Source organism: Harpia harpyja, chromosome 11 (assembly GCF_026419915.1).
Source record: "Harpia harpyja isolate bHarHar1 chromosome 11, bHarHar1 primary haplotype, whole genome shotgun sequence".
Lineage (NCBI taxonomy): Eukaryota > Metazoa > Chordata > Aves > Accipitriformes > Accipitridae > Harpia > Harpia harpyja.
This window is the reverse complement of record NC_068950.1, coordinates 26,663,084-26,684,932: the sequence shown is the minus strand read 5'-3', so window position 1 is coordinate 26,684,932 and position 21,849 is coordinate 26,663,084. Positions and strand designations below refer to the sequence as shown.

Here is a 21,849-nt window from a genome sequence, read left to right as displayed (position 1 = left end):
AACAAATTTTTTCTTCCCTTGAGGGGCTATGGAATAATCCTACAAAGCTGTCTTTGCACAGAGCATGCTGTTTCTAGAATCAGATGAAGAGTAGGAATTGAGGAAAGGAAGAGTTTTTGACACTCGGTCTGTGATGAAATACTTCTAGTAAAGCGTGAGGGGAGAATAGCATGTCGAATGTACTCTTTCCTGTTCCAGTTTCATATTAGTAGCAGAGAATTAATTTTGACCAATAGAGTCCTTTATTTGTTTGAACAAAATATTTGGAAAGCTATCCTCTCTGGTTACATGTTTGGAAACATAAGTAATGTGGTGTTCCGTAATGTTAATGAAACCTTAGCAGCAAATGAGAGCTTTGTGGACTAAAGAGCCTAAGTAGGACAGCAAAGGCTTTGTTCTGCTGTGCACTGAAGGAAGCTAGTTGTTCTTAATGGTATTGGATGTTGGCTCCATGCCAAAAGCACCTTTTGGAAACTTCTTCTGGATGCCCTGTTAATGTTGTCAGAGTGATTACAAAAATGAGTGGAATATAAAAAAGAAAGGCTTCTTGAGATTTGCAACGTATTTTTATGCATATATGCAGCAGTGGTTTGATACTACAGCATGGTAACAGTCTCCTTCTTCCCACACACAAACAATGCATATGCAACTTTTCTAAAAACAAGAGCAGCAATGTCGCTTTATTTGACAAAAGATATTTAGTGTGGAAACGTCCAGTTGGTGTGAAGTGGGTGCATCAGAACAATATGAGAAACAGGCCATGGCTTCCTAAATATATTAAAATCTTGTCTTTAGTCCCTCTCCTATCTCTTGGCTGTTTCTATGGTTCTCTGGTGAAACAGATCAGGGAAAGTGGTTGTGGTTTTGGTAGAGTGAGTGATGCAGAGGCAGCAGCACATGGCTGGTAGTGGAACAGGATGAGTGCTTTTGGTTGGCAGTACTTGCATGCCATTGGATTGAAGTGTTCAAGGCACTAATGGCCATGGTTGTTAGTCCATGGTGTAGGATACTAAGAGCCGCAAGGCAAGATTTGGGAGCAACCTTAATCCCATTATGTTCTTTTTTATTATTCTTGTTGATTATATATGGTTGTGTTGGCTTGGTATCTGTTCTAGTGAATACGTTTTCCTCGAGTCTTAAGCCCTGCAGCTTTTTATGGTGTTTTTTGATTTAACTTCAGATCATCCTACTGCATGTTGAAATTGAACTTAAATTGCTAATGCTAAAGGTCGACATAATTCATTAGGTTCAGGCAAGTTACTGAATCTGCAAGACACAGCTTCTGATAAACACCCCTCAGATTTTTGTGTAAGTTAAATAAACTTTGCCTTTAAATGCTTTCTTTAGCTTTTTTTTCTTTTTCTACTTTTTATTTTTGAAATCTACTGTGACGCGTATTTGGATTCAGTATATACAGGACGCAAACTTTGATGTTGCAGTTGCATGTCTTTTTGGATTACTAAGTAACTGCTAAGAAAAATTTACTGTAAATGTTGTCGTAAGCTGAAAATCCTTCATTTTTCCGCTGTGGCAGATTTTTAGCATAAAATACAAATATGTGCTAGACTAAAAATACTTTGTACCTTTATTCATTCCTGCCTAATTCCAAATCCCCATATTGCCACTTTTTTTTTTTTTTAAATTTTCAACTTGTTCCGATTAGTGTGTCCTCTACCTGTTGATAAGTACAGAATACAGTGAACGATTGGGTTTGGAGATGATTTAATATATTAAAAATCCCCCAAGTTTTTTTGGAAGTGTGGTTTATTTTGGACTATTTCTCTTTGTTTTGTGCCTTTGCTTTGCTATAACTTTCTTAATGGCTAAGGACAGGTTTGCTTTCTTTGGAATCTCTTGCTAGAGCTGATCGTGAACTGTGTATATAGATTTGCTTAATAAATGTTTTTCATATGCAGACTACACCCAACTTAGTCATGCAGCTATAATTTATATTATTTTTCTTTCAGTGGGTAATCGTAAGAGTGGAAGTAAGTTTTTGTATCCAACGAAATTACAATTTCTTGTGTTTTAAAACTGCCAAACACATCTCTTCTGTGGAACAGTCCCTTATTTACCTAATACTGATCTTTGGTTATGTCTTCATTATCATGGTGGAAAAGATCCACTTTTGAATTCAAGGATTTCTAGGGGGAAAAAAGACACATTTGCATTGTGAAAGTGATCAAAGACTGCATACAACTTAAAATGCAAGTATTTAGAGCTGTTTTTACAGAAAGAGGGTAGATCTGCGCCTGGGAGTACAGCTTACTGTTCTGGTATATGGCTCTGGTATATATGTATACACACACACACACACACGACCGATTTATAACTTGAATAACTTCTGTCCACGTAGCAAGCATTCCCTCCGAGCACAACTCATAAATAAATTGTAAGTCATTTCTGGTGCTGCTGTGATTCTTAACTAATTCTGGGTATTTTTATTTCCTTTTGTTTTTAAAGGATCAGTTTGATAACTTGGACAAACATACACAGTGGGGCATTGACTTCTTGGAGAAATATGCAAAATTTGTAAAAGAAAGGATAGAAATTGAGCAAAACTATGCAAAACAACTGAGGTAAGGATATTTTCTTTTGAAAAGAATCTTAACAGTTACTTAAAATCACTGTATCAGATGATGGGCAAGTATGTAATGTCATGATTAATGACCATTTTTCATTTACAGGGTGAATTAGATCACTAGTTCTTTTCATGACAGACAAGTTTTTCTTTACCAGTCCAAAACAGAAAGTTATGTTTGGGTGTGTGCTTACTTTCTTGCTTGTTTTTGCCTTCTTCCCTCCCTCTCTTCCCACCCACCATTCAAATCTTTGAACTATAAAGGTTTAAGACTTAAATTTTAAGATCCAAAACAAAACCACAGTAATATTTTTCCACTGACTATCAACATGTTTGTTGCAAAGTGCATTATCCATATCTACATTTGTGTGTGTGTGTGTGTCCAACCAGCTTCAAGCCTCTGCTACTAACTAATTTCTCATGTTGAATTGGCAAGAGCTACACTAAATTGTGTTGAGAAATCTGGTTGAAATCATTGAGTAGAACTTGAGAAAGCAGATCTTCCTGTCCTTAAAGCATGCCCTTTCCGTAGCTGGTCTTGTCCCTTTGCGTGAGACTGTAACTCAACCACCCTTTGTCTTACCTCTCCAGTTTACTTTCTATTGGTGCCAAGTGAAACATCCTTTAGGTCCAATAGGAATTTTCCCTCAGGGATCATATGAGGATCGTACAAGAAGAGTAGCAGCAATGAAATGGCAGAGAAGCACATTCTTCAGAATAAAGTAGGATTGATTTTTACCAAAAGGTGCACACAATGCTTGAAGAACAAGATTTAAAATAAGACACTCCTGTGAACTTGGCCTTCACAGTAATCTTGGCTGTCTTGCATTCCTTTGGGGATTCAGCTGAAGCTGCTGCCTAGCCCTTGTCAGAAACTGATAGCAGCTTCTCTCCTGTGGTGTCTTCCCTCATCTCATCATTGGCAAACTAGACTGTCACCTGATACAGAGTTGAGGAATCCTTCCTCATAAATGCAGTAATGAGGTTCACAGCTGAGGGTATGGATGTTTTCTGTCTAGGCTGCTCATTTCCTTTTTGATTTCTTTATCAGTTTCTTTTGTTCCAGTTTTGTATATTCATCTAACATAATACCCCATTACTTTTCTGAAGGAATTTTTTTCTTAAAAGGAAGGAAATAAATACCACTTTTCCAAAGCTTGTGTAGAAGAACTTCGGAAGGTAAAGGAAAGTTTGAAGAATGCACAGCATCAGTTCACAGCCCAGTTTTGATTTGTTTTCAGTTGTCTGTTTAAAAATGGAAATGTGTTTTATTTGCATGGATCTGTCCAGATCTTTTCCTTAAATAGTATGAACAAATGCCATTTTGCTTAATTATATTTAAAGGTTCATTCCACAGCTAGCAAGATGTGGTACCACATTACTACTTCAGGATTTGACTGACAATAGGAAATCTTCTCTGTGCAGCATTTTACTCTTTTGGGTAAAACTATTGATTTTTCTCAAAGTGTCTTTCAAAAACAAAAGAGTTATGTCGAGTAACCCTTCTGTCAGATGACTGGACTGACTGTCCACGTGCAGTAAGTATGACAGTTTTGGGAAGCACAGGTCTTGCTGCACATGTGTTGTACAGTGCATGCATGCGCTTCCTGCCTGCTGCCAAGGAGGGTCTGGACAGCACGCACATGAGAGCGTGACTCATTTTCTGCCAGTAGACCAGTTTGTGAAGCTAACTCTTCGATATTCTTGCTTGTGTATTCCTTGGGGGAGAATTGATTGTTAGTGTTGGTAGTGAACTGTCTTGTGGTAACAACTTGATTTCAGCCATCGTTGCTCTTGAGGACACTCACTGTTTTTAACCATGTAAAACAGTTATGAGGCCCCAGGGGAGATTGAGATCAAGCAAAAAAAAAAAAATTTAGCCATCCTGCAGCTTGCTTCTGAGAAGTTCTGAGAGAGAAGATCTTGGGGATGGACTATGGTTCTGGGGGATTTTAGTGCTGGCAGCATATGGCCTGTGAGATATTAATATCTCTGATAGAAATTTCTAGTTAATCATCAGTTTTTCCTTCTGTAATGAAATGCAATCTGAAAACTAGAGTATTGAGAATCTCTTCATAATGAAGCTTATAACTGAGATTTATTATGCCCTTGTTTAGTAGATGTATAAACAGTACGGTGAGTGGTCACTTTTTGGTAGTCCTATGGCTCTCAGTACTTGGATGGGAGACTAAGAAAAAACAGGTTTAATGAGGGAGGTAATGCTAGTGATGTATGGTGATATTTTTTTTCTGTCTTGGTTTCAGTGTGGCTCGTGAACATTCTGTTGAGATTGTTGATGGATCTTATTCTCATAGACTTAAACCCAACGATGAAAACTTGAGTGAATTTTTCATAGCAGTTTTCACAAATTAGAGTCCGTGTCCTGGCAGAAATTCATATTCACTTTGTGTATACCGTTGTGTTTTGATTATTCTTTTTTTGTTTGTTTGTTTACTGGCACAACTTAGTGATTAAACTTTCCCAGGTGCAACAGCTGTTCCAAGTCTTCTAGGAGATGACAAGTGATGCATGTACAGCATAGGAGGAACTGTTAGAGTGAACTCACTATATTCTTGCTGTATGCAGTTGTTGCAGTTTATGCTCACTGAATAATTCCAGAAACGATAACTTGTGAGAATCCTGTCCAAATGCTGGTTTTAGGTTGCAAGTCATTCCTTGCTATTCTTCTTTGATAGACGGTTCTTGATGCTGAGAAGCGTAAGAAAAACTGAAACCATTGAGGAATCCTCAAATGTCTACAGAGGAAAAAAAAACTGTCTAGAGAGCTTGTGTTTGTCTGTAGTATACTTTGTTCTGGAAAAAAGCAACTATAACTTCATTTTTTTGAGCTAACTTAAAGGAAAATCTCAAGTTGTGTGTAGCTTAGGTCGCAGCTAATGTATTGTGGTACCCCAAGGATTGTGAAGGTTATTATAGGCTGTTACTGAGTTACAGGGATATGAATCAGGACAAAAATACTGCAATATACATTGTAGATTAACAGATTTCATTTTAATTATATGACCATTTAATTTGTTCTTATTTTATAACTGGAAAAGATAGATTTAATATGTGCCAAGTTACTGGGCTCTTGGCTGAATTTTGTAATTGAGTTCTCAGATGCTGGTTTTGGTCAGCATTGGTGCTTAAAAGGGGTGAGGTGAAGGTCTGTTTTGTTTACTTCCACATCATCACACACAAAATAATTCTGGAAGTTCACTCCCTTCTTGTTCTGTATGAAGCATCACGACACTTGAGAAGACAGAGGAGTTGCACTTCCTGTGATGTTAGGCAGTAATGCAAGTTATACCTGCAGTTACAGGTGAAACTACCATGCAGAATAAGATTTCTGAATTTGGTCAGCTTCTCTATTGTCAATTTAAAGAAAATAGCGATGATTGTTCTTGAACTGTTTGAGTGTTTCCCTTTAAAATTGTACATTGTGATCTCTGGAGATGCCTAGTTAATCTGAGCAAATGTATTTTTCATGTTCCTTCTGCATACTATTGTGTATAAGTGTTCTTTTTTCTAAATACAATATTAATATATGCATATGTCTAGTCAAATTGACATAGTTACCACATTTTTATATGCACAATCTTGGAAACATTATTTAAAATGGGTGTAAGCTCAAATGTGAAGTTAGGGACACAAATTATCACCATATGTGTTCATTTCTCAAATCTCTCTTCCTTTGATTGGAGCTGAGAGTTTACATTGTTGATTATTATCCAAATATGGATGTGGCAGGATTTTTTCTAGTGATGTTTCTGCAAGCCAAAACATACGACTTCTTAACGGTTCCAAGGATATTTGGCTTTGTAAACTCAAATTCCATGTTACAATTTTTTAAGATTCATCTTTTCAGTTAGAACTTTTTCTGATGACACGTTACTAAATACATTTCATTGTCATTGTTTTCACCCAGTCCATAATATTGATATGCAATCACTGAAGCCATCAGAACTCTATTGAAAGTATTACTTTACGTATAAATACGAAATGCCTTTAAGTACTTAGTGCTTCCTTTTTTTTTTTTTTTTTAGTAACTTATGAAAGCAAACTTCAAAGTTTGTTCCCAGGTTCGTTTGTAGTATGACGTAGAGTTTTAGGATAAGCAGATGCCACAGTACCTGAGCTGCTACCTTAATACAAATTCTACCATATTGATGATGCTGCCCTGTTCTTTACGATCTGTATTAATTGACTGAAAAAAACTTTGTTTTGAGTTGATAAACACAATTTTTGTGCAAATGTCTGTGAAATTTTATGTAGACGTTTTATGTACATGACTATAAATAATTTTCATTTATTAACTAGGGTGCTTTTTGAAACTTCTGTCTATGTGACTGAGGTGGTACTTCTCTTAAAAATCAGTAATACAGTTCAGGCTGCTATCTCACTGGTGGTGGCCTGCAACCAATTTATACTGAGAAGAGAGGCTGATAAAATGACAGGAGCAGCACAGTTGGATGTGGTTAGTCCTATATGGAATCTGCTTCCAGATGGCTGTAAGACAGTGTGTACTTCCACAGAGGAATGAAGTGTCATCAATCTACACTTTTCTAAGGAATTTTCTAGAGCAATTTATCTCGTAGATTTGGTTCAGTTCTGATGGTCTGCAATTACTTCTACAGTTTTCTTCTAAACTAGTACAGATCCATATTTGGATCCTGAGGATTATACACACATTTAGATAAATATGTTAAAGAACATTATGCCCCCTTAAAGTGTCAACTGGCTCCTCTCTTGAAATAATGCTTCACTCTTCACTAGCTGCTTTTCAACCTGCGTGTTTTCAAAGATTTAAATCTAATTTCTCTGTTTTTTTCTAAGCATTAGTGTTCACTTCTTGGAAAAAACATTTATGCTTCATTGTTTGCACGAACACTGGCTTTTTCTTTGAACTTTAAATTCTGCATTTGCTTGTTGTTTCATATTTATTGACTTGGGCTATTGTACCTTGTGCTGTTATTGAACCTTAAATCCTGATCACACAGTGTCTCAAGACTGTGTATTCCTGTGATCCTAAGGTAGACAAGATTGACTGATGAAACCGACTTTTATTAGGAAAAAGGATTATATGACATTTTTGTCTTCCTAGAATTAGTCCACAGTTGCATTAAAAAATGAAACCAGAACAGAAATCAGCATGTTAGTAAATAATCTATATTTGTGACCCTTCTCTCCTGCCACTTTAAACCGTATGTTTTTAGTAAGTGGTTTCTTTTCTCATTTTTAACACCTCTGAAAATCTTTCCTTGAAAAGGCTTGTGCATGGTTGCTTAGCTACAGCATTGTATGCTTGTTATGCATTTGACCTTCTGAATAATATAATAAGGTGAATTTTAGGAGTTTCCCATTCGTTAATAAGCACTGAGGAGCAAAGTAGAAATGCAAGGGAAAGTGAAACATGGGAAAGTTACTTAGTGAAGATGATTATTCTTTTTTTCTTTTACTTGGGTTTATACATTTTCCAATCAAAATGTCTGCGTTTAATCCCTACAAAGTAGACTGTTACAATAGGCAGTGGATTCTGGTGATAGCGAAAAGAGATTCTTGTTTTAACTTCAGTGAGAAAGTTCTTACAAAATTTGTAGGTACTTCTTAAAAAGTGTTTCTTAGTATGTATTCATGTAAAAAGGACTTATCTTATCATGGTTGTTCTTTTCGGTTGTAGTCTCTGAGGGTATGGAAAGAGACAAAGGGTCTAAGCTTGCTATTTCCACACCAACTCCCTGCTCATATTTTGGTATATACTTCATGACTGAACATAATCTCACTACTTGTACCCTTGTACCGTAGAGGTAATAGACTTCCAGATAAATCGAATTGAGAAATTGCACAAGGTTATTTTAGATGAGAGCAGGATTAGCACTCTTGTTTTAATGATAAGGTGGTAGTTCCTAGTTTGTAACAACCGAAGTTACACAGGAACAGTGTGAATGAGATACAAAACATGCATGCAAGATTTTGTTTCATAGTTTCTTCTCTTATTCCTCCTCTCCTTTTTTCTGTAATGTTGGGGGTGTAGATTGCTTTTATATAGTCCACTTCTTTGCTGCTTTTGAGGAAATTGTTTTGGGCTATATTAATAATTAGTCTAAGTCGTCAATGGCCAATTGTCTCAATTACTACTGGACAGACAGATGGAAGAATTTTATCCAAAGGCCAATTAAAAGACAACTGTTAAAGCAGCTCTGTTAGGTTTGCATTGGTTTACACTTAATTTGTTCTTTGAGTGGATGTGTAAAATAGTTTCATTACAAAATATCATCCCTTTACACGATGCAGGAGTTTGAATGAAGTCTGTTTCATACCAGTTAAAAAACAGAAGCATTCTTTGCATAATCCAGGTCCACCTCCAGAACACACTTTGACAAGTCTTCCCTGACAAGCTCAAGGCAAATACTCTGTCTCTTGAACAAAATTATTTAGTTGTGTGCACTTGTTTTGTTGTTTGGGGTTTTTTGTTCTTAAATGGAAGGTATGATTATTTAGAGATGTATGGGGAAAAAAATTACCAGTATTGTGTTGCTCCTATTTGTGGGTTTTAAAGCAAATAACTGACATGCATTATTTTCTGCTGAGATGTTAATTCACACTTTAAAATATTACTTTCATAGTTTAAATGAGAGATACCATAACAGACAATCTGGTCCACAGTGTAAACATTACTAGCAAGATTTCGATCAATTGGCTCTAATGTTTGGAAAAGATGAGGATTTCTGTGAGGGTGGGCATTGATATTTAAATACTGCTCTGTTTAATTTGAGTAGTAGATCTGTCTTTAAATACTGTTTGCTGCTTTTAAAAATACCCAGCAACTGAGATGTTTCACTGCTTTGACCTCAGAAAGCACAAAGGTTGAGGGTAAGCAATTTGAGAAAAATCCTATGTCTCATCTGTTTTTCTTTTGTACAAAAAAGGATTATTTATTTCCTGTAAAATGATAAACTCTCACAGGGAGAGGAACTGTAGTAGAGTTGTAATTTCAGGTTTTGTCTTTCATGGAAGAACCTGACAATTTTGAAAATTGCTAGAATAAAAAATGCAACCAATTGAAGGTATGAACATTCAGCTCCTAAAAATGAGAAGGAAATTATGGATTTTTTTTTCAAGACTGACGTGTATCCTGTTGAATGTCAAGAATTTTAAAAGATGTCACTGCTGTCAGAAAAACAGTTTTTTAAGTCAAGGCAGAATGCTGTGCTGGAAAAAATGTATACTCAGGAGTTTAAAGCAAAGGTTGACATACAGGAAGATAAGAATTTGAAAAATCACTGGACGTTCTCTCCTCTTATCCCTCCTGTCTGTAAAATTGTGTGGCTTCATTTCATGTTCATCACAGCATTTGGGGTATTTGTAGCAATATATGTAACTGCAAATACTCTGCAGTTGTTTGTGTAAGCAGTGTATGCCTGTGTTACTTATGCTGTAGGGTAGAGTAGGTGATGTGGTTTGTATGATTCTTAAGGTGCTGTTTCTGCATTGTATGATAAGTAAATGAGTTCATATCAGTGTTCTCAGAAACTGGACTGTGATAGTGTGTAAAGTGCTGGTCCCGTGGATCGTCTTTTAGAGATTTTTCTTGGTTTCTGAAAACCTGGTATTTTACAACATTGGTCGTAGGGCAAAATGTAACATCTTTCCTGAAAAGAGATGTTGCCTGTTCTGTTCTGGAAATATCCTCATTGAAGATTTGGAGATGCTGTGGTTAAAACCTTTGACCTGAATGTACACTCAAAGCTTAATTCAGGCACGGAGTTTTGTGCTCATGGGTATAGCATACAGTGCGCGCTATCTATATGTTACACAGTGATCATACATGTGCTTTTTTCTTGTCTGCTAGCTTTTTGTGCGTGTGAAAAGGATGCTAAACGAAGAACTCGTTATTTTATGTCTAGTGACTGTGCAATAGGGGTTTTAAAATACTTACAAATATATCATTCTAGGTCAGTGACTTAAAACTTGGAAAATGCCATAGATTTCTGCCTTGTGTTGTCTAAAGGACCCTTATAAGATGATAGAGGGAATAGATTTGTTCCTTGAAGTCATTAAAAAGAAATAATTTGTTCATGCAGTTTTCTATGTATATGTCTTCTCTTCTCAAAGGAGACTCTAAAATAGCATCTTTTTTTCGTTCTTCCTTAATAGAAATCTGGTTAAGAAGTACTGTCCTAAACGTTCACCCAAAGATGAGGAACCCAGGTAAAAATGTGCATTTCAAGTTCTCTGTATAAGAAACAAGGACTACAGTATAATCTGTCCTTTTATGGATTTTTTTTTTCCTTTTTTTTAAGATAAAGTATGTAATTGGCTAAGACAACAAAAGAATTGTGCTTGGCTTCTTATAGTTCTGCTGTAATTCTTAAGCATGAAACCTGAGGTTACTTCTATTAGTATTTTAAAGTAGTAAACATGGCAGGTTGTACTTGCTCCGTTCCAAATTAATCTTTAGCTAGCTGGACGTTTGAAAGCAGAAGTTTAGTATGCTATGTACAGTCTAGTAGGTTTGGTTTTTTATTTGTTTCGCTTTGGTTTTTTTTTTTACAGAAAAGCAATTATATGTCCTTAGGCTGTGTTTTTTGCTTAGTTTAGAGTTTCTCAGTGCATTTGTGTGGCAATACAAATGCAGCTATACATTCGTATGCTGAGACTTGAGTGTACACAAAACTCTCATGTTTTTGGCAAGAAGAGCTCTTAAACTACTGACTGGCTTTGACTCCAGACACAAAATAAATGAATGTCTAACTGTGGAGGAGCGATCTGTACTGAACAACTTTATGATTATTTATCAGAGAGGTGCTTGTTTTGCTGTCCATGTCCATAGCCATTTTTAAATTTATTTAGAAAAAACACAATACTTTTTTTTTCCTTTAGGGATAACTCTTATGAAGGCAAGAAAGTAGGCAAGTTTCAGGTTGCAGCCAGAGCACATTGTGCACAGAGTGCCTGAGAATTCACACTAGGATGTCCTCTAGCTCTTTCGACTATTTAAAGATCCTGGACCACAGGGAATGGGATTTCTAGTGCTAGGGTGGCATTTGAACTCCCCAGAGCCAAGCCTACGGAGATGGCAGTATTCCACAGTTAAAAGAGAGAAAGATGTATATTTTAATGTGGTGCCTGTTTTTTTTTTTTTTTCTTTCTTCCCTTCCACACATACTTTCTACCCTTTGCCCCTCCTCTTCCCCCCTTTTTAGTGCCAGCCATAGTGGCACCTTACTTCCAGCCAAGAGGTGGGCAGGCAAACAGGCAGCTGTCTCCAGAGCTGATAGCAAACTTGTTCTGTAGATCATCCATCGGGATGCATATGAGTGGTATGATTGGCATGTTCCACCCTCAAGACTACCAAGCACATCATCTCTGCAGCAAGTTCAGCCTCCAAGCCTAGGGACGTATGTATCCGTTCCCAAGCTCAGGCCTCTCAGTTGGCAGCTTAGGAGATACCACTATACTACAGGGCTTTCCAGGTAGTATTCTTCTTCTTTCTTTTCCATCCACAAAAATCCATATTCTTATAAAATGTATTTGAAGAGACATTGCAACATATAGTACGTGCTAGGCTTAACGTAGGCTTTCCCAGCTTGCATTTCTACTATAATTCAATGATCATTAAGATAAGGTTTATTGTAAAATATGTATGATTTTTTTTTTTAATTTAATCAGGAGTACAGACTGTACTAAAAGAAGTCCACTTAAGAAAAAAAACCTGTCTCACTTTTTGTATATGTATGTTTGTGTGTGTGTGCTTTCTGTCAGGTTTACTTCGTGTATTGCCTTTTTTAACATCCTTAATGAGTTGAATGACTATGCAGGACAACGAGAAGTAGTTGCAGAAGAAATGGGACACAGAGTGTACGGAGAATTGATGAGATATTCTCATGATCTAAAAACTGAGAGAAAAATGGTAATTTCTGTATTTTGATTTGATAATAGAATATCAAAACGGACGTCTTTTAACAAATTGATTTATTTGTTTACCAAATTTAATGAACTTGGCAATAAGTAGGTTTTGTAATACATTTACAAAACACAAACTTAAAGTTATTCTGTATTTTTATGTACTGGTTTACTACAGTTAGTAAACCTAAGAACTGAAATTTTGGGAGACGGTGCTTACTAGTAACTTTTTTGCCAGTGTTATTTTCACCTGGGGTACTGTTCTTATATGATTAGTAATGTCTTCCAAAGAGTACTGGTAACTTGTGGGAGATACTGCACATCATAGTGTGTCAACTAGAGCAGGGACTAATTAATGGTAATAGTACTAAAAAGATATGTAAATTAAACTTATTTGTGGTGGTTTTAGCATCTTCAGGAAGGGCGAAAGGCTCAACAGTATCTGGACATGTGCTGGAAACAGATGGATAATGTGAGTTTGTGTTTTGGTTTTTTTTTCTGTCCAACTTAATAATATACAGTCTGTAAATGGAACTGTTGTCATCTGTCTTGCTTAGACTTTAATGTTAGCTATGTTTCTGAATGTCCAAATCAGACTTAGTAACATCCGAAGTACAGTTCAATGTATTTGGAGTTCCCTGTTATAAAAAAAAAAAAAAAAATCTGTCAACAGCTTTTGTGTGTGTGTTTGAGTGAAGCCTTGGCTTTTATCCAGCGTAAAGGAATGTTTTTAACCTGGGTATAACAAAAAGGCTACTTTTTGTTTAGAGAGTAATTAATAATGATAAATTATATTTATATGAAGATGAAATCTTAAGTCATTGTATTTGACCTGAGTTTGAGGGCTTGTTACATGAGGTCTATTCAAGAATACTGCTATAGACTATTATACTTTCAGGAGGTAGAATTACTTTTTAACAGAGAAATGCAGGAAGTGAATGTCTCTAGAACAGATTATAAGCTCCTTTTTCTTGAGAGACATGGTTTTAAAGATGAGAAAATATAAAATTCAACCAAGTGTGTTCAAGATGCCTTCTGATATTCTGCTGGCTTTGTGTCTCAGAAATGTATTATATCTTTGATCCAGATTATTGTGAAGCAATACCAGAGAGGTGAATTTCTATTTTGTTGTTGTGGACCCAAATAAGCAATGTCTTGCTTCAGTGTCATGTCAAAGAGTTTAATTTGTGGTCAGAGGATCAGAGTAGAAGCGGATGTGGTAGTTTCAGATGCTGTCACCCTACACCAAGATAATTCCCAGAGTTCACCTCAAACAATCAGTTGTGTTGTGTGCACTGTATTTACTTGAGTGCACAGTCAGTCTTTTAAATGTGTACAGCCTTTAAGGGATACATTAACCTCAATTGCCTGACTTTGCACTGAAGCAGGAGAGCAGGGCTCACACAATCTCTGTTGCCAATTTGTCTTTAGAGATACTAACTTCTTGAGCTGCAACAGTTTTTCCAACAGCAGTTGTCTTGAAACAGCCAGATATATTGAAGATCAAGTACGTGCAATACTGTTGTCTGTGCTGCTTACAGCTACGCCAGTTGATATGAATACTGATGATAATGGATGGATATGCTAAGATCTCGTGATATAGATAAATCCTTCAGACTGCCTTCAAAATAATTTAGTTGAATTTATTCAATTAAAATTGACCACTGAAGAAGGGAACTTGAAACCTTTACTCATGCAAGTTCAGGTTTAAGTTTTCTGCCCTCTAACTTTTATTTAGGTTATTAAAGTCAGGCTAGAAAGTGGACTTGTCTGTTTATAATTAACTGTGGATCTTTGTAATAGGTTATTTTGTATTTTGATTATCTGATATTTTATAGCATAATTATAGTTGTTTCCTTGCTGGTACTTCATGGAAATAAGTTTTAAATAGAAAAGTTGAAATTTTTTGAGACTTGGTTTCTGTGAGAACAATTTCTTTGCTTAAAGGTACATAGTGAATTTAAGATACTTAAATGGAAGCTTTGATATTTAGAATTCAAAATTACTGTACAAAACCAAAAGGGGATAGTGGCTGTTGAAGCAGTAAGTTTGTGGCTTTTGTAGAGCAAAAAGAAATTTGAGAGAGAATGCAGAGAGGCAGAGAAGGCACAGCAAAGCTATGAAAGACTGGACAATGACACTAATGCGACAAAGGCTGATGTTGAGAAGGTAAGAGTGGTGCCATTTCTTTCTTCACTCTCTCTTTATTATAAAAAGTATTTTATTCACATGTTTATTGTCACTACTGGAACAACATCAAAGTTACAGTAAAATATAAGACAGCACAGAGAGGGAGTATGCTTCATTAGTCTCAAGGTGATGCTGTTGAGATGATGACTATCTTCCTTAGGCAGGCTTATTGGTATTTGGTATCTTGTGGTATATATGTTCAGTCACTTCTATGTTTTTTAGGATATGCATTTAAGCGACGTGGCTTAAGGGAGCTAAAATGATCATTGCTCTCTCTGTATATAACAAATTAGGTCTGTAGACTGTCACTGTATGTGAAGTCTCACATTCTTTTTATTTCAATTATAAATAAGGATGCCAGTTTTGGTAACTTGTGATTAGTGGTTTTGCATAGTTGGTAAAATAAATTAAAATAATGCTGTGTGTCGTTGAAAAGCACAAGACATGTTTGAACTGATAACACTTTCCTACTAGGCTAAGCAACAGTTAAACCTGCGCACACATATGGCTGATGAAAACAAAAATGAATATGCTGCACAACTACAGAATTTTAATGGGGAACAGCACAAACACTACTACATTGTCATTCCTCAGATTTATAAGGTAAAATAATTAACAGAGAAAGTATGTCTGATCTTCTTCTAAGGGAGAAGTAGATTTTAAAATTTAAAACTTTATTTTGGGGATTTTAGTGGATAATTTTATCAAGAAATTAGCATAATTTGATACAACCTGCATTTTATCATGAGACTTACTGCTTACAGTAATTATGCTTAGACTTGTAATGAAAATATTCTGTTGCATTTTCTATGAAGATTTTATATTTTATAGACTGTTTAAATATTGCTGAAGAGGTATGGCAAAACAGACATTTGAGGCATCTGGGTGAGAGCAAACATTTAAAACAATCATTCTAATAAGGTTTGATCACTAGTTTTTTTGATATTTGTGTGTGTGTGAATGCTTTGACTCTAGCAGATGAAGGAAAACATATAGCTAACGGTGACTATATAGTTTAATGTATCTCATGTACAGGTATAAAATGGGTGGATTGGAGGCAGAAATACTCCCCCCCGCCCCCATTTGGTCATTGCTTCATCAATATTACCTGCAATCCACAGAACTCTCTAAAATGGTAAAAAAAAAGTTAAAGGTCAAATTAGATCAATACTTCGCATCTAAAAAGGGGATTTCTTAAGGTGCTTCATGTAACTATTAAGATACTTTTTAAGATTCTTCCAAAAACAGAGACTTGGCAAAACTATTTTAAAGTAAAGTAGTTGGGGGGCATCAGGTGAGGGAGAGTTCAGAAGTGTATTGGCATGTACATTGAGCCATTTGGGAGAATACTGTGACTGTAGAAGCTGATTCTGAGACATGGAGTGAGGAAATGGAAAGTGAAAATAGTGACTTTATTTGAAGCTGTACCAACTTAAGAATGCTTGATAATTTCCAGAAGCACAAGGGAGTTCATATTTTTGAAAACTACTTACTAGAAGATGTAGGATTCACAGGAGAAAATTGCCTTGGCTTATTAAAGAATTTTCTAATATTTCAACTATTAAGCAGCACTACAGTAGTAGATCTGATGTTGGCATACTGGTGGAGGAATTGCAGTCAACTCCCAGGAGAAACAGTTCGATCATCTTTGTTTGTAGCTTGGACCAGAGTTTTGGTTTATTGCCTTTATTTCTCTAGGGTTAAAATCTACTATCATTGTATGATGTTAATTAAGTTTTTTGGGATCTCCAGTAAGAGCAGAAAGGCCTAGTCCTACTTTCTCTTGGGACTACATTTTTATTATTTCCTTGCAAGTATTTGGTAACATTCTGTGGGAAAACCTTGGGAGAGGGATTTAGTAGCATGGCTAGGTTGTTGCTTTGTTTCAGAGAGGTGAAATTGGATACTGTTTGAGACATCTGCCTTTGTTAGAGTAGATACAGGAATGATCCAACTTCTTATCATGTTTTTGATAACCTATTGATATATGTACTATTGCTTTTTGTTTTGGGGTTTTTTTGCCACTTCCAATTAGGTGAAAGGTCCAGGGCTATTATCTTAATAGATATTTCTCTTTAATTTGTTCTTTTTGTTGTGCTCCAGTAGACTTTTATTACAAGTCTTACGTAATGGTATTCTTTTCTTCATTTTCTTGCACACTTCTAAAGGAAATGGTTTGTATTTCAAATCAGAGAGTATGTCTTAACAGCATATAACTTTAATGTTTCTAATTCTTCCTAATTTTTTTAATCGTTGGTCTTTATTGGAAAGTGTAAAAATAAAAGCAAGCTAGAGATATTTATCACCAGAGAGAAATTATTTGGAACTAGGAGAAAGTGAGGAGATGTAGAAATAAGTAAATTTCTTTACTGTAGTTTTCATTTTTGCATGAAACAAGTATTTGAAACTAAATAGGTGGCTGTAGACACTGTACATGTGCTTTAAAAAAGAATAATGAAAAGGAAGTCCAGTCCTTTACGTAATTTTGAAAAATCAGAAAGTATCAACTCTTCGTAATTAGTGTTCTGGGCATCTTAAGTCTATGTCTGAAAAGACTTGATTTTTTTAACTTAATTATTAAGTTCTGTTTTGTTAAGCAAATAAAAATACTGGGAAAGCACAGAAGTTCTGTACTATACTGTGGTGACCACAGTAACTGCATACATGAGGATCGAGGGAAAAATCTGCAAATAAAAGCTTTATTTTATCTTACTTTGTGCTTGCAGCAACTTCAAGAAATGGATGAAAGAAGGACTATCAAACTTAGCGAATGTTACAAAGGCTTTGCTGACTCTGAGCGCAAGGTTATTCCGATTATCTCTAAGTGTTTAGAAGGGATGATCCTTGCAGCAAAATCAGTTGATGAACATAGAGTAAGTAGAATTGGGTGACTTTTTAAATGTGCATGAGCAATTTAACTGATATGGAAGCTGTGGACAGGGGACCCTGTATGTTTATCTTTCTGTTGTCAAATATTTGTCTGCTTGAAAAGTGTTGTGACTTCAGTTTTCGCCTAAATGGTCACTTCCACTTTCGGTGTCTGTTCTCCTCCTGTTTTATTGCTTTCTTGTGATCCGAAGATCTTTGACACTTTCTCACTGTATGTGATGTTGGACACATTGTTTTGGTTATCCTGAAATATCCTAGAATACCAACATGGTTGGTATTTTCTCAGGTAGGTAGCATGAAATCACATAAAGTGTGTTCAGTTAACAAAGTATCACTCTATGTCCTGTTTGATTGCAGCTATTGACACTTCTCTCTTATTACTTCTAATAAGGGTTCTTCCCTATTTATATCTTACTACATCTAGTTTCTTAGTGTTATCTTCATTTCAGTGCTAATGTTGAAGGATTGGAAAGTGGAGTAGTAGTTTGGCCCTAAAGCAAGTCCTGTTTTAAGTTTGGAGTATTTGCTGGATTCTGAATAGCAGGGTATGCTTTGATTTACGTTCATGGTAACACTGCTGAGAAAAAAGGATGTTCAAGTGGTATTCCTCAGGGCTCGGTGTTGGGCCCCGTTCTGTTTAATATCTTTATCAATGATTTGGATGAGGGGATCGAGTGCACCCTCAGCAAGTTTGCAGACGACACCAAGTTGGGAGGCAGGGTCGATCTGCTTGAGGGTAGGGAGGCTCTACAGAGAGATCTGGACAGGCTGGATCAATGGGCCGAGGCCAACTGTATGAAGTTCAACAAGGCCAAGTGCCGGGTCCTGCACTTCGGTCACAGCAACCCCATGCAGCGCTACGGGCTTGGGGCAGAGTGGCTGGAAAGCTGCCTGACAGAGAAAGACCTGGGAGTGCTGGTTGACAGCTGGCTGAATATGAGCCAGCAGTGTGCCCAGGTGGCCAAGAAGGCCAACAGCATCCTAGCCTCTATCAGAAATAGTGTGGCCAGCAGGAGCAGGGAGGTGATTGTTCCCCTGTATTTGGCACTGGTGAGGCCACACCTCGAGTACTGTGTTCAGTTTTGGGCCCCTCACTACAGGAAAGACATTGAGGTGCTGGGGTGTGTCCAGAGAAGGGCAACCAAGTTGGTGAGGGGCCTGGAGCACAAGTCTCATGAGGACCGGCTGAGGGAGCTGGGGCTGTTTAGTCTGGAGAAGAGGAGGCTGAGGGGAGACCTTACTGCTCTCTACAGCTACCTGAAAGGGGGTTGTAGTGAGGTGGGTGGTGGCCTCTTCTGTCAGGTGGCTGGAGATAGGACAAGAAGAAATGGCCTCAAGTTGAGGCAAGGGAGATTTAGGTTAGATATTAGGAAAAATTTCTTTACTGAGAGGGTTGTCAGACATTGGAATAGGCTGCCCAGGGAAGTGGTTGAGTCACCATCCCTGGAGGTATTCAAAAAGCGCGTAGACGGGGTACTCCAGAACATGGTTTAGTGGGCATGGATGATGGTTGGACTCGATGATCTTGAAGGTCTTTTCCAACCTAAATGATTCTATGATTCTATTATCTTAACTAGATCTATGCAAAAGCATGCATTTTGAGCTCGCTCTCACTTTCCCATCTGTGCATCTCTGCAATTAAAGGGAAAATTTATGTCTCCATGTGTTTCTTTCTCTGGTTCTTCATGGGTTTGCTTGTTTTGCTTTTTAAACTCCTTAATGTACTATGTTTAGGACTCTCAGCTAGTGATAGACTGCTTCAAATCTGGTTTTGAACCTCCTGGAGATTTTCCATTTGAAGATTACAGTCAGAATATTTACAGAACTATCTCCGATGGAACCATCAGTACACCAAAGCAGGAAGGAATGAGAATTGACTCAAAAACTACAGTGGGCAAGGCTAAAGGAAAGCTGTGGCTATTTGGAAAGAAGCCAAAGGTAACAATTAAGAAATTATTATTTGGAAAATCAAAATGTGAAGATCTAGAATGCATGGAAGCAGCAATTTATTTATTTTAAAATAACCTTCCCCCTTGCCTGCCACTGTCTTTTAAAATATGTGTAAGGAGATCTGAAGGTTTGAGAAGGGTTGGATACTTATCATATTAAAAATCAGGTCCTCACTGGGGGAAGTTTTCTTCTAGTGATTTGTGCCTGGGAATGTTTTTCATAGTTTTACATTCACAACACCTTTTCTATGCAATTGCAGAAGGTCTTTACGGAAACTTAGAAATGTTACAGAAATATGAAGCTACTTTCATCAAATTCTGTGGTGATAGTTTCTGTGGTGAACTTTCCATCAAAGGGGAGGAGGAGTATGCTTTGGAATCGGGCAGACTTCAGATCTCTCTTTTATACTACAAAAACCAACTCCTTTCTAAATGTCACATTTTGTAGATGTTTATATATAGGCGTGTTATATAGATTTTTTTTTTTATTATACCTGCTGCTACTTTTGAAAACTTCTGAGGTTTGTCTGAAAACATTAACATTTGTAATACCTCATTAATAAAACATACTGTCGAAGTTCCATATAGGCCAATGTCCCAGAAGAAATATTACTATGAAATAGGTAAAAATATTCCTATGCTCAAGAAAAAATTGAAAGCAGGGAAATTACTCCTTTCTTGTATTATTATATGAGTTTCAATTAACACTTTCTGTGCAAGATGCCTTCATGGATCAACAAAAAATATTATCAATACATGGATTAGCTATATAAATGAATAATGAAGCATATACATATTTAAATTTTATGCTAGGTCTTTATTTAGTATTGGAGCATATCACTGAGTCATTTTAATGATTCCCACAAGTTTCTGTGAGGTTATTTTAATGCTCCAAGTCAGTTTCTGCCATTTATTATAGTAAACTATTCTTAGACCTTGTTAGCGATAGGATTGATTTTCCACTTGATAGTATTCCAGGAAAGGAGATATTTACAGAAAGAAAGGATATAGCTGATTCTTTATTCCCTCCTCAGTACATTATGTAACTGCAGCTGTGTGTTAAAATGTAAACTGATTGTTTACTTTTCATGCAGTATAATTAATGATTCATAATAGTTTAAATGAATTAATGTATTAGCATATTTATTGCATTTGGCTGCAGAGGTGGGTGAGATTCAGCCTGTTCTGAAATCAGATCGTGATTACCAGTTTGACAACAAGACGTCTTTCCGAGAATTGTGGAGAGGGAAGCTATGAAAATCTGCACTGCTTTTCAATCTGGCCCTTGGCATTTACTGTAGTTGTAAGAAATTCCTTAGTATGATGACAGCTGAAGAAAGGTGACAGGACTTGCCCTACTCTTACTTCTCCCCAGTTCGTTCACTTTGTATGTAGCATTCAGAGTGTCAGCCTTACTGTTTCCTGTATGGAATCACAGATACACATATGTGTATACTTACTACACATGCATCTCTTCCTTAAGGACCTGGAGGAAATGGAAGATTATGTCCCCCTTTTTCACCTGTTTTTGGGGAGGATGGAGGGGCAGCTCTACAAAACGGCAGCAGGGAGCAAAATACTTATCAGGAGATACATATTTAATTCCAAATACTACTTACAGGTTTTAAAATATATTCTTAAATTAGATAATAAAATATGCTGATTTCTTGCAGCTGGGGTATTCATGGTGGCCTTTGTGCCTTCATTTAGCTGAAACTATGGCTGGTCTTGACTTCCAGATATGCATTTACCTATTTTTGATGTTGTCAAAGACATAAAAATCTTTTTGGAAAGGGAATCAGTTTTGCAGCAGAGGAAATAGTACAGAAAAATCGAACTGGGAAGAAGCAGCAGAGGTATGAGATGCAAAAAATGAGAAGCAATTTGAAAAAAGGGGAGGAAGAAAGTGGAGGAAGTTCTCATGATATTGATTAAGAATGCCATGCAGCCATTGTGTCAGTCCAGCTTGACTCCAGAGATTGAGTATACTTTTTGTTTTAGTCATTCTCCAGAGATGTACCTAATATTTCTATTTTAGCTTAGCTGGTAGGGTACATCAAAATATAGGAAGAAAGAGCGAGGAGGAATGCACAAGCTTCCAGGATGGATGTAACTAAAGTTGGGACAAGCAGAACTTCCTGTTTCTTAAGAAAAGAGACAGGCAACTTTGGGATCTTGTGGAAGTGTTGAGTCTGAAGCCTTTTTGAATATTCCTTCATTCTCTGCACCAACCTGAGACTCTGAAGATTAGTTCATGACAGAAACCTTTTAAAACCAATACAGTTATAGTGTAAATGTGTCTGGAACGTTACAAGCTGTTTCTGTGTTGGATGG

At 36.6% G+C, this 21,849-nt stretch overlaps 1 protein-coding gene across 6 annotated transcripts in view; it reads left to right on the top strand.

Annotated features, from left to right (window-relative positions):
• Positions 1-21,849, top strand: part of FNBP1L (formin binding protein 1 like) — a 61,520-nt gene that overhangs the window by 28,281 nt on the left and 11,390 nt on the right. For 5 of the 6 annotated variants that reach the window (XM_052801542.1, XM_052801544.1, XM_052801543.1 and 2 more), the window contains exons 2-9: positions 2,464-2,579; positions 10,739-10,792; positions 12,347-12,494; positions 12,897-12,959; positions 14,552-14,656; positions 15,152-15,280; positions 17,404-17,550; positions 19,301-19,504. In XM_052801542.1, the coding sequence (XP_052657502.1) occupies positions 2,464-2,579; positions 10,739-10,792; positions 12,347-12,494; positions 12,897-12,959; positions 14,552-14,656; positions 15,152-15,280; positions 17,404-17,550; positions 19,301-19,504 (966 nt within the window). Of the gene's footprint in view, positions 1-2,463; positions 2,580-10,738; positions 10,793-11,787; positions 12,058-12,346; positions 12,495-12,896; positions 12,960-14,551; positions 14,657-15,151; positions 15,281-17,403; positions 17,551-19,300; positions 19,505-21,849 lie in introns of those variants that run through there. The other variant, XM_052801545.1, reaches the window with a different exon arrangement.